We start from the raw sequence: 13195 nt of genomic DNA on the forward strand, positions 1-13195 counted from the left end.
TGTTTTCCCCCCCCCCCCCCCCCCCATTATTTCTTAATATTTTTTTTTTATCATCTCTTAAATAGTGAGAGTGGTGGAGCCCTCTTCCTTGGTTGGGAAGAAATCATGCACTATACTGGGCTGGTCTCTCAATCGTTCACAAAGAAATTGTTAAAAAAAATTGCTTTGTATTTTTTAATTATTAAAATAAAACATAAAAAGAAACGTTTTTTTTCTATCACCACTGACTAAAGGGCAAAGTGTTAGACCCCCTAACATACCAATAAACAACCATTTGAATATAGTTTTGCTTGTTTCTCATTTTAACTTAACAGACATCTGTCACCATTGTTGCAAAAAAACAAAAAACAAAACAAAAAGAAAAGCAATGCAGCCACATATTATCGCTGAACCAAAGTCACATTTTTTATTCAATTGTTCTTCTAAACTGTCACTTTGCTTCCCATCTCTCCTTCGACCCTTTTTTCCACAGTCTTTGGCTCCCTCACAGTCAGTTCAGTATTAACACATTGATATACACAGGGAACACCACTGGCCGCCGTTTACACACAAGTACCAGTGGTCACCCCCTCCTTCCTCCCTCCGTCTCCCAAATAATGATCCCATTCACCCGTCTGCTGTCTGTCTTCCCACCCTCTCCCCAATCTCTCCCCCATCTCTCTCACACTTTCTCTGAGGATCAGTGTGTGTAATCTGGACGAGCTAACAGGGTTACACCGCGGGGTAATGACCGCAAGGAGAACTGCATTCCTCTCCTTCACGTTTGTTTGGATCACGCTGGTGTCTGGCCATCTGCCAAGCACAGCTTGCTAGCATGTTAGCTCAAACCCACCCACTCAACTCATTCTTAATTCCTTTATCACACACACAGACATACACACATATTAACACCCACACACAAGGTAAATAGGTAGTGTAGACTGATAAAAGCTCCTTTAAGAGTTCAGTGATTGGTTAACACCCCCCCCCCCAAGAGGACAGGCTGGCGAGACATGCAGAGATGCAATTCAGTGTCAAACAGAATAAGTGACCTTGGTGAGCATCTGCTTAACATTAACACGCACAAGTTCACATGCGCACACTCTTTCTCAAGCTGTGTGCACGTGCGCGCACACACGCGCACGCACACACACTCACAAAGCTGCTTCGATCGGGGCTCAGCAGTTCTCCTTGAGCCCCATCTCACTGGTTTCTACGGTAACAGCAGGCTGGTCCGAGGAATTCTGTGATGCTCCATTCCAGTCATGAAGACGGATGAATGGACTGTCTGTTCTGCTGTCTCTCTCGGACCCAACTGTCTCTCTTGGACAGGGAATGACTAAGGGATGTGATGGCAGTGACAGCGGGGGGAGTCTGGTGTAGTGGTTACGCTCTTGCAAATTATATTTTGAGTCCTCCGAGAGCAGGTTTGAGTTTCCCTTCCAGAGGCATAAGGCTGTGTCCTATGAGGACAGCATGCTGAGGCCTAGAGCAGTGGTTACAAATTATTTCCAATGATAAAAAGCATCCCACCTGTCAAATCTTGAGCCTCGTTTCCAGCTCTTACTTTCTGGCCTCTAATGCTACACTGTGCCTCAATTTATTTCTACTCAAATATAGCGTCTGGGAAGTGGCACGCACTCCTCTACAAAGGGCTTTGGTGAAATGGAAGCTAACAACAACAGACAGAGAGGCAAATGCATTCACTGCTTGTAAAATCAGCTGCAATGTAGCCACATGCTTTGTGGCTACAGAGACTGAATCTATATAAACTCAATTGATTTGTAACAGATTTAAAACTGCTGTTGTTCTTTTGCTTACACTCTTACACTTCATGAGTTCTAAAGTAAATTTTATCTGACATACAATGCTGAAAATTTATAACAATTGCACCTATAAGAGCATCTGATGCTACAAAAACCACAGTAGGAAAATGGTGCTACGCCCATGCAGTGGTGGAACTGGGGTTATGGCTGCAATACCCATTTCATCCTCTAGATGTCAGTGGTGCGTTCCCAGAGAGAGAAAGAGAGTCGGGTGGACTGTCAAAGTGAACGGTGGCTGTCATGTTATGGCAGCTCCAATTTTAAATGTGCCTTCAAAGTGCTCAGAAAAGTGCTTTTTGAACAAGGTCCTTACTGTGAAAACTGCCGCACTGACTCGTAAAACTACCACAGCGTGAAAGAAGCAACATGACAGATGAAGGTCCAACCCTGGAATTATTCCCACTATCTGCCTAATGCAGGGAAATTCAGGTAAAACAAAAAGGCATAGATACATGCGCACACAGACAGATAGACAGTCACACAGACACTTACACGCAAGGCCACTCATTGAGTGATGGGCCTGGGTTTCTCTGTGTTTCCCAAGATTTTGTCAAATGAAGAACAGAATAAAAAATGCATCAGAACAGTGGGAATGTGAATGTAGAATTAAGATTTGGGCCGATTAAAAAATCCACTTTTTATGCTGTTTTTTTTTTTTTCATGCAAAGATCGGGCATGAGGTCGAGTTCGAACCGAGGGAGAGAGAGCAAACAGGAGACTGGGAGGAGCCTTCCCAGAATGCCATGGGTGTGAGAGTTCCCATAATCCTTTGCTCCAATTTGATGCCTCGCAGATCCGGTCGGATGAGATTTTTTGTTTTTCTTCTGTGCTTGAAATACTGCCTCAACTGAAACTGAATTTGTCTGTGTGTGTGTGTGTGTGTGTGTGTGTGTGTGTGAGAGAAAGGGGTTGACAGATAGGAATGTGTAAGAACATCCTGTCCAGTGAGCAGTAACATGTATTTCTTGCTTAAGTCCTCTGTACAGTGGTAAAATAAACACGTGTCCCAGCCACAGCCTCCAGGTAGGTACAGTAGGTGGGTCAGTTTGCAAAAATGTGCACCGGCCACCAAAATTCCCAGCACAGTTAGAGGCTAAGGGATTGAGGAGAATGGTTGTCGGAGGCACACTGGCCACTGGGTGTTTGTGTCAAGTGTCTCTGTGTGTGTGGGTGTGTGTGGGTGTGTGTTTGTGTTTGTGTGTGTGTGTGTGTGTGTGTGTTGTGAAGCAGTCCCAACATAACAGAGTTCATATTCCCCCTGTACTTCACTTCTGAGTCCCTCCCTGAGTCCCTTTAACAGTTACTGACAACATCTCACTCTTTGTTAGTGCGTTTGTGTGTACGTTCTCTATAAGGCAAGGAGGGCAGATCTAGATGAAGTGAGACTGAGAGACAATGGGATAAAGCGGTGAGGAGGGGGAAAGATCATACTGCCAGTTCAGAGGCTCAGTGATCCTCTTTTATGCCGTGTGTCCATTTTTCTAAAAGCAACGGAGGCTCAAATGCCCCCCTTCTTCTCCAAAACATGTAGGTTTCTCCCTGTACATACTGCATCTCACTCAACTTCTCTTCCTACCTCCTGTTCACGTTTCAATTTATCTTCTTCAATTCCTTCCCAAACTTCAAAATCTCTTATTCTGAACCCTTACAGCTCTCTGAATCTCGTAGTCCATCCTCGTCGTTTTTTTAAATTATCCCTCTTTCCCTTGATCCCTGGTTCACAGCGTGTGTTGTTCCGTAGGGGGGTGATGGGGGTGCAGGGAGGGTGGCAGCAGGGCTGGGATCGGTGACTGGGGAGTAGGAGGTGGGGAGTGGGATGGGGACTGATGTTGATGGTGGAGGTGGTGGTGGTGGTGGTGGTGGTGGTGGTGGATAGGAGGGCCATATTGTGGGATGACAGGAGGGGTGGCGGGGAGGACGTAGGGAGTCGGGGACGGAGTCGGCGAGGATGAGTAGCCTCCAGCCATGCAGGAGTAGGCTGAGGTCCCTCCACCGGAGGAGAGCGTAGAGGTGGGGGAGCCGGGGACGCCGTCAGCCAGAGGTTGACCGTAGAAGAAGTATGCGCACTGGTGGATGAAGCTCTCAATGATTGTCTGGTAGGTGCGGGTGGCAGTCAGGGCGTCCATGGTGGTGAAGTCTGGTCTCATCAGTGTGGGCCAGAAACAGATGGACAGGTTCTCACTGGTCATCAGGTTCAACTTGTTGTTCTGGCTCACCCTGGGCAACACAAAGAAATCAAGAAGTGAAATTAAGTGGCCACAAATCAGTACCTCAAATTAAAACGGACCCATCATTAAAGGTTATGGCAATAATGCAGAATCTTCATTTGAAGAAAGTGAAATTATCTTTTATTTAACTAAAATTAATTTTGTGTGACTGTTCTCTTATTCTTTCTTATCATCTTGGAACCTCTTGGGGGTCCTGACCCACAGGCTAGGAACCACTGATAGATTGAATTTAAACTACAAAGTTTTCCTGGCAATTTTGTATTTATTACACCTAAACTTTTAATACATACATAAATTGCAACATCCATTACCATCCACATAGGCAATAAATAACCACTGCATTAACAAAGATCATGACTCAGCCTGAGTAAAACCCTCTTTTCTGTCCGTGTGCCAGGTCACTTGACTGGGTGACCGGCGGTGTAGTCAGCACAGCTGTCAGAGGCTGTCTCTGACCCCGCCACTCACTCACTTGTTCAAGTGGCTGATGACATATTTGAAGACCTCGTAATTCTCCTTGGGGAAGCGGCGCAGAATGTCCTTCATCGTCTGGAAGCGCTGCTCCCTATCATTGATCTCTGAATGGTGGCAGAGAGACGAGAGTTAGAGGAGGGAGGAAAGTGGCTGAAAGAAAAGATTAGGGAAATCTGAGGACAAGATGTCAGGGGTGTGAGAGTACAGAAAGATGGGGGGGGGGGGGGTTACAATGGAGACAATAGGACAATTTGAAGAGCACAGTGAAAGCATTTGGATTGAGCTCTCAAAAAAATATGTGCAGGACACAATGATTTCATCCTACAATGATATGACAGAAAGCTCACACATTCAATTCAACGATTACAAAAAAAGGACTCCAAACTATAGTTCTCCGAAGAAAAAAAAAGTCACCAGACAAAGACCACACACATTCCAGAGGCGAAACATAACACGCATACACCCATCACAATGTCCTACAGATTACAGCAACTCACACACACATACGCTGGGTGTGTTAAGCCTGATGGCAGCGAGGAGTGAGTCAGAAAAGCTGACGTCACCAGCTAACACAGTCCATCCTGCGTGAATGTGAGAGAGGCAGTGAGAACAGCAGATGTTCTCCTCCACATCACAAACATGATTTACAATCAGAGAACTTGAGTGTATATTCCCACAATGAGGTCAGTGTGGATAAAAAACAGATTTGAGATGTACTGGCCGTACATCCATCACTGGTAATCAAAACTTAACAAACTTCCTACAGTTTATTTAAAGTAACGTCACCATGACAATATCCACAATCAACCCAGCTATTCTATGTCTCTCTTTTTCTCCACCTCTCAGTAAAACAAATTCTGAAAATGCCAAGCACAATATGCCATTTTCAACCAAATGAAGGCTTTCTTGTCTCTACCTCCACCCCACTTTTCGTTTTCCACTCTCTCTTCTTTTCCTCTATTGTGACACAGACTGCAGGAGCTTTATCAGGTCTCTGTCACGGCTGAAGTGTCTCGCTGGGACCGTAAAAAAAAACAACGAAAACACACACACACACACACACCTTTGTGAGTGACAGCAGCCTTGTGAGCCCGGGGGTAAATCTCTCTGGTGCGATGCAAGACTAAGCTATGCCTTAACTCTCCGTTCCGACAGATTACAGGACACAAAGAGAAAAGGAGAGGCCGGGGAGAGTGCAGGAGCACCCTCGTTTATCTAACATATGACTGTTTTATAATGACTTCATCCAGACCCTGCTGTCCATAGTGCCTCCGCATCCCCTCATCATATGTAATCATCCCCACATCCTCCTCTCCAAAGCTTTAAATATTCTCTCCTCCATCCCCTTTTTTCTTCCGTTCCCTGAGTGTTAAATCCAATTCTCCCCATGGATGGATTTGGATTGCAAGAGTTTTGCTTGTTAGGTTAAAGAAAAGTTACAATGAATGGAAAAGGATTTAAGGCAAAATCCAATACACTCGTGTTTCTGTGAGGAACTCTCCCCCACATCCCTTTGCCCAACATCCCCTCACGCCAGAGCCCCAGGACTTACTGAAGGCCTCCACCAGCTCTCCCTGCATGCTGTAGGGCACCAGAGGCTCAGGTAGCTCGGAGAAGAAGGCCTTCATGGCTCCGGCTACTGTGTTCATGGTGAAGTCTTTCTCCACCAGGTCCAGGTTGTGGTCTGGGAACAAAATTAAAAGGGAAAGAAGACACTTGAAATACAAAACACGCATCACATATAACAATGTTACATGCACACAGTAAATAAGAGAGTTGGCCAAAATAAACACCTTATAGACACCTGACAATCGCATTCATTCCAAAACCCTGTAAAAATGTTTTAATTTTTTTTTAATTCAATTGTGTTAACCGTCAGAGATTCTGCAATACTGTTTATACCAGGGGTACTCAAACCTTTTTTATTAAAGATCCACCTAGGAATTTTACATGAGGGTAGTGGTCTGGAACAACGGCATCAGAATTGTACCCACATAAATAAAGGTTAACTTAAAAAGATGTCTTAAAACTCAACTGTTCCCCCTGCCTTTTACATTTTCTGCAATTTTTGTGTTGTCAAGTACCTTTGAGTACTTTGAAAATCATCATATAAAGCTGATCTGTTACTATTATCATTAGTATTATTAACAGTGTTTTATGGAAATAATGGACTTTTATATGAGTTTTGCAGCAAAGTGATAAAGTACTTGATTTGTCAGGTATTATATTTTCTTAATCAAAAACAGTCATTCCTGTCTGGTTATTGATTTTCCAAAAGAATGTACTAAATCATGATACACTGTAATATTGCAATGTAAAATTACACACACAGGGTTTGACGGTTTAATCCACATCGCCCAATTCCCTGCTTGTGCTTGTAGACATGCCTGCATAAACAGGGCTGTCCTAGACTTCTCAATTCATCATTTAATCAATATGAGTAAATGACAAAAAGCATCTTTGGTGATGTACCATAGGATCATTTCAGTTAAATAAAAGCAGAACGAACCGTAGACAATTACAAAGTAGATTTGAGCAGACAGCTCAGAGAGTCAGACAGTAGAACCACTAGAGCACCACTCTAGCGGAGAGTGTGTCTACGTGTGTGACCAAGAGACACAATTAAAAAAAGCCCATTTTCTGATAGCTTTTTCCTTTACAATGGTAGTATGCTTAGAAAGAAAAAAAATACAGCTACAGTTAGTGAGTTCTTGAACAGTCTGATAAGAGCTCCCATTTAGGGAGTATCCAAAGTGCAGTGCAACTGATGCAGCTTTCTCCTGTAATGAGTTATAAGAATCTTCAGGGAGCTGATGAAGTGCCATTTTCAGTATGCCTATGGGACACCTATGCTGTAGTTTCACCTGTAATTGTCTTGTCCCATTGACTTGAGGCTCAGAAAGATTCAACGCTGGCCTTCAACTCTGATTACCTACGTTGACTTTAACCTCAAACAGGCATGGACGCCCGCATACACACACACACACACACACACAGGCCATCTTGCTCTGCTACCTATTTCGGCAGTGACATGCTTCATTAACCAAACCAATCTGGATGTAATTAACTGCCCACACCAGATAGGCATGGTGCACATTCAGAGCACTTGTACAGTACACGCACATGTGTGTACACGCACACAGGAGCAGGTAGAAGATTGAGGAGGTAGCTCTACAGTCTAAAAGGAAGCGAAGGCCAATTCCCTCTGTAGAATTAATGCTCCATGGGTAATTAAGGGAGTCAGGTTTGTTATAGATAGAAACAGACACACACACTCATACGGACACCCCCCCCCCCCCCCCCCCCCCCCCCCCCCCCCCCCCCCCCCCCCGTGGCCTTTTCTTCACACCCAGCCTGTAAGTGCATGGGCTGAGGCAAGAATGAGCATGTGCGCTCATGTATACGCGAGTGCTGGGGAAAGTAACAAACCTTGGTCAAATTGCCGCTGCATGCTCTCCATCTCTGCCTTGTTTCCGCTGACCCTGTAGATGCCCTCTGTGCTCAACCCTGGTGGAGAAGAATGAAAGGGAGAGAGAGGAAGAGGAATGTTATTAGCTCAGTGTTCTTTTCATGTGTTCAATTTGCGACAAGCCTCGAGTTTTTATAGTAGCTGGTCAATCACTTCCAAAAACCCTTTTGATATATCATTACGCAGAGTATAGTTGCTGAAAAAGTAGAGCTACTGCCTGTTGCTCTAATAGCCTTTCCCTATGTCCCCATTCCATCTAAACACACTATTAGCACTATTTATTAAGCCCATAAAGCACTCCTGCAGGCCTGCTAAGAGCCCACTGGTGAACTGTGACAAGCTGAGGTGACCTTAGTGGCACACACTTTACTTGAGGAACTGTGGATGCCATGTGCTTTTCCTCTCACACCCAACTTCATACTTAATAGGATATTTAAGGAATCTGACCATTTGTGACATATGTACCAGCTGACCAATGCATCAGAAGATATTGTGTCTAAAATGTAACAGCTGGAGTATAAAAGATATAAAATCTGTAGCACTGAGGGAGACTACATCCACATCAAGAAGGTTATAGACAGCTGTGGTCCGTCTAATAGTTCAAACAACATAAACACTTCAGTGACAGCAATAAAGAACACTACAGTGCTCCATTCATCACTGCTACAACAATACGAGACAAAAGAGCAGGACTGCAACAGTCTGCTGTTTTTCATAAACTTTGGCCTTTCTGTTTCTTTTGCCTGCTGCTTGAAAATGTATTTTTCCAGACTTTTAATGGCCCACGGCAGGTGCAGCCTAGACTGATCTGATTGAATAAGCCAATTAAATACTTATTAAGGAGGCCTGTGTATTTTAGTATCTGTTTACAGCAATAATCTATTTTAGTCTGTTAGCTATACATCCGTGTATTCAGACATGGAAAACAAAAGCAACCACGTTGAAGCGGGACAGTCACATGACAAGATATGTTCCACTCCCAGCTTTGAAATTCTCTCTTCGTTCACACTTTGGTGGTGATTCAGGGAGACAAAGAGCAATCCAGAGGGAGTGAGGATGATAGGGAGTGGCAGAAAAAGAGGGCGAGATAGAGAGAGGCAGGGAGGAAATGAGAGAGCTCTCAGTCAGGGCATACAGCATCGATCTCCTCCTTCTACCAATCAATTACCCACAAAAGCTTTTCTAGCCAGACACTAGGAAAACAGGGATGGGAGCAGAGATAGGGTGAGGGGAGTAGTGTGGCAGCGGTGGGGGGAAGGAGTGAGCGATAGGGGAAAAATAGGACAAGAACCCAAGTTTGAGAAAGATAGTGAGGGAGTGTGAGGATGCATAGGAGGTGAGGGTCAGACTGATGAAAGAGAGAATGAGAAAAAAATAAAGGGATTAAGATAAGGAGGATATACAGAGGGATAGGAAATGTGTTTGAAACAACAGAACACATAAAAGACGAAGGTTAGAGGGACCGAAAAGAATGGAAGAGGAGCCACAAAGCAGCTGGTAAAGTCAGTGGATAAAGAATGCGAATAAAAGTTTTACGATGATAGCTTGGAAAGGTGAGCTCTCCAAAACAGAGAACAGTATCCTCTTCCTCTGGGGTCAAACAAAGTACTTCCTGGGAAACACGTAAATATGAACACTTCCTGTGGCAAACACGTTTTTATCTGCATTATTACAATGTCTTCTTTAGCCTTGTCAATTCTTTTTGGAAATTTAACATTTCATTCTTTAAAGCTATTATCAATCCATAGTGCAGTGTAGATAAAGCATTACTTTCTTCAGCATCTGGTGCCTCTATCCTCATGCAATACGCACACAAATAGGAGTAGATACCTAAAAATACAGTGGTGACTTTGCAGCTTCCAGCAGCACTCAAGTGGCCAAAACACACCTGTGAATCTGCAATCATACAAACTCTGAGCATGATAAATGCTCCTTCCGTTAGTGGCCATGCTCCTGCAGCATGTTACTGTCTTGACAACACTCCAGCTGATCCCACGTCAGCTCAGACCCCAGCGTCTGTCTGGGTTCGGCAGCCCAGAGGCTGATTTCACGGTTCACCATGAAAACAGGCGGTTGCTGGATGCTGCCCTTTACATCAGTATGGAGGCTCCTACAGCCAGCAGATATGTCCGCACACGCTAACACACATTCATCACCTCGGCACCCGTGAGCAGAACACACTGCGGCTACCACACTGAGAGAAAGCCAGAGCTGAGGAGAGATAACAGCAGTCACAATGGATTGATTTTATGTAGCTGCTTTTCTACAACACTGCATGAAAATAACATAAAATACCACATCCACTCTATTATTCCCAAGGACAAAGGGAGTGAGGTGTGAGGCACAATTAAGAGAAGCAACAAAGAAACAAGACTTTTGAAGAGAGAAAATAAGAGTTTTTCAGCACATCATGTGTATTGCCTTTATAAAAAATGCATACAAAATGTACAAGATATGTATAAGATATTGCTGTATTCATAAATTCTGACTCTCACATGAATTTGGCTTTGTCTGAGGGTTATCACATAGAACAAGGTCATCATTCTTGAATAATTATTTTTAGATGCAGTATATGAACACAAGACTGTATGAGGATCATCAGTGACATTTAAACTGATAAGAACAACAAGGCAGGGACGCTGGGTTTGTGTTTTTAAGTTAGCTGCGAGTATTTTTGTTTGAAAAAGATGGAAAACGGAAGGATGTTGGTCAAAGCTGCATGCCCCGACGTCACTCATTAACAGCTCCCACTATAGGGATAGACATAGTGTCAGCCCTGTATGGTCATTTCTTGTGAGTACCCATAATACACACCGACTGTAGACGCAGATCTGAGATAAGAAATGTTCTACTTATAGCAACTGCAATCAAAACCACAGAGCACATTGTAACTCATTCGCCCTTCCAGTTGCAGCCTGTGTGTGTGTGCCATTATGTACTGCATGTGCTGAGATGTAAACAAAATATTTTTGTGCAAATTTTCAGAATCAGAAATACGTTATTGATCCCTGAGGGGAAATCATTGGTTCTGTGAGGTGTGTGAGGCTACACATCTCCCACATGCATGCATGCACACACACACACACACACAAATAACACAGGAGCAAACTAAACTCACACAGAAAAGAGCTGAGCCCAAACATTCTTCCAATTTCCTACCTTGTGATATTGATCGGACAGAGGGAGCTATGGGGCAGAACATTACCTGGCAACCCCCTTGCTAACACACACCCACCCACACACACACACACACACACACACACCCATGCTGACAAGAGGAAAGAGAGATAGTAATGAAGGGTGGTAGCAGGAAGAAGAAAATTCCATGAATTGTGTGAGGTGACGATAGGACAGGAGGAGAAATAGAAATATGGGTTGTGAGGAAGATGAAAGAAATCTAATCTGACAAGTGAAGGTACTTGGAGAGACGGGGAGAGAATGATGACTGGATCAGAAGAAAGAAGTAGTGAAACAAGGACACAGGAGAGGAGGAGGAAACAAGAGGATTAGGTAAAATACTTAAAGGAGTGACAGAGGAAATCCTCATGTATGCACACACCAGTGTGTATGTATATAAACACATATAACCAGTTTTTCCTCCTTCATCCAGAACTAAGTGCTGTGACTGCTCCAGTTAACATCTGAACAGAGTGAGGTGAAATCTAATGTGATGCCTTGTTATCTCAAGCTTTGCCCCTATTCTCCCACACAGAGGAAGTCAGCGGATGTTTTGTAAGGCCCCAGTAATCCACAAATACAGAGACTTTAAATCAGGGAAGAGATTAGAGTGGAATGATTTAGCATGTCAGTAAGCAACAGCAAAACAACTTGCTCAAAAGCAACTCACTTTATGTAAGGTGATAAAAAGACAATTCTATGCAATGAGTGTGTAAAAATGTGATTACTTCGATGTATAACCAAGTTTCCTAAACCACATTAAGTTTTCTATCAAACATTCAAACCCAAGTATCAGGACTATCATTGAAGTCATATTTATAGACCCAGTATTTTTGGAACCAGTCTATATAACAGTAAAAAAAATATAATAATTCTGGAGCAAATTATCTGCTAAGAAATCCAGTATGTAATCTGAAGCTAGGTATAGGTAAAACAGGCAGGTATTTTAGCTATATTTTAGTTAGTTGTGTTAAATAAGCTGTGATATTCAGAGGAACAGAACAGTGCAAATGTTCCATTTAAATTTAAAAACTTACTGAAAATATAATACAGCTAACTAAATAAATTAATGAATGAGTCCAAATAAAAAAAAAAATTGTTGTATGTTTGGCAGTGGCAGGATGGGAGAATGAATGAAAATCCTGGTTACAGCCCAGCCAAGAATAGAGAGTGCAAATATTTCTACATATGCATCGACCCTGCACGAACTCTAAACCAGTCGCCTCTGGTTTAGTGTAAAAGCTGGTGGCAGAGGCAAGCTGGCAGTCCTAGGGCAGCGGGGCACCAGAACAGCCTGGCAGGGGGTTTGGCATCTGGGCAACAGGGTGAGCAAGGTTAGAAGAGGCTATCCAACCACATCTGTGCTCCCAATACTCCCAGAGAGGAGAGGAGCTGCTTTACCCATGGATCTCATCACACTTCATTAGGGCCCGAGCACGACCGTGCGAGGTCCCTATTGAATTTGCTCAGATTATATTTAGGGCCCTCGCACGACCGTGCGAGGTCCCTATTGAATTTGCTCAGATTATATTTAGGGCCCGAGCACAACCGTGCGAGGTCCCTATTGAATTTGCTCGGATTATATATATATATTTTTTTTCTGCAAAGTAGGCTCAACTGACATGGCCTAAACATACTCGAAAACTCACCAAAATTTGCAAACATGTCAGAACCGGTGAAAAATTTCGTATTCTACAAGTTTCGCACATGGGCGTGGCAAAATGACTCGCTAGCGCCACCTAGAAAATTGGAAAAGATTAGCCCCTCGTTCACGTTCAACCTACATGTACGAAATTTTCTAGGGACATGTAACATATCAAGACGCACAAAAAAGCCTCAAGAACCCATAGCCTAAAGTCAACAGGAAGTCGGCCATTTTGAATTTTACGGCCATTTTTGGATGATTTACACACTTCATACTTTAACGAACTCCTCCTAGGGATTTAGTCGGATCGACGTCAAATTTCTGCTGTGCCTTCTAAAGGCATTGACGATGAAAAGTTGTGCTATTTGCGAGTTTTCGTCAATGGGCGTGTCCGTGG

General features: G+C 43.5%; 1 protein-coding gene across 1 annotated transcript in view; it reads right to left on the bottom strand.

Moving 5' to 3' along the window:
* Positions 1-9: 9 nt before the first annotated feature.
* Positions 10-13195, bottom strand: part of arhgap35a (Rho GTPase activating protein 35a) — a 68967-nt gene continuing 55781 nt past the window's right edge. Inside the window, exons 4-7 of the mRNA XM_046074961.1 lie at positions 7937-8014; positions 6060-6191; positions 4506-4611; positions 10-4022 (exon numbers count right to left, since the gene is read on the bottom strand). Of these exons, the coding sequence (XP_045930917.1) occupies positions 3524-4022; positions 4506-4611; positions 6060-6191; positions 7937-8014 (815 nt within the window). The 3' untranslated portion in view covers positions 10-3523. The remainder of the gene's footprint in view (positions 4023-4505; positions 4612-6059; positions 6192-7936; positions 8015-13195) is intronic.

Source organism: Micropterus dolomieu, linkage group LG17, assembly GCF_021292245.1.
Source record: "Micropterus dolomieu isolate WLL.071019.BEF.003 ecotype Adirondacks linkage group LG17, ASM2129224v1, whole genome shotgun sequence".
Taxonomy (NCBI): Eukaryota; Metazoa; Chordata; class Actinopteri; order Centrarchiformes; family Centrarchidae; genus Micropterus; species Micropterus dolomieu.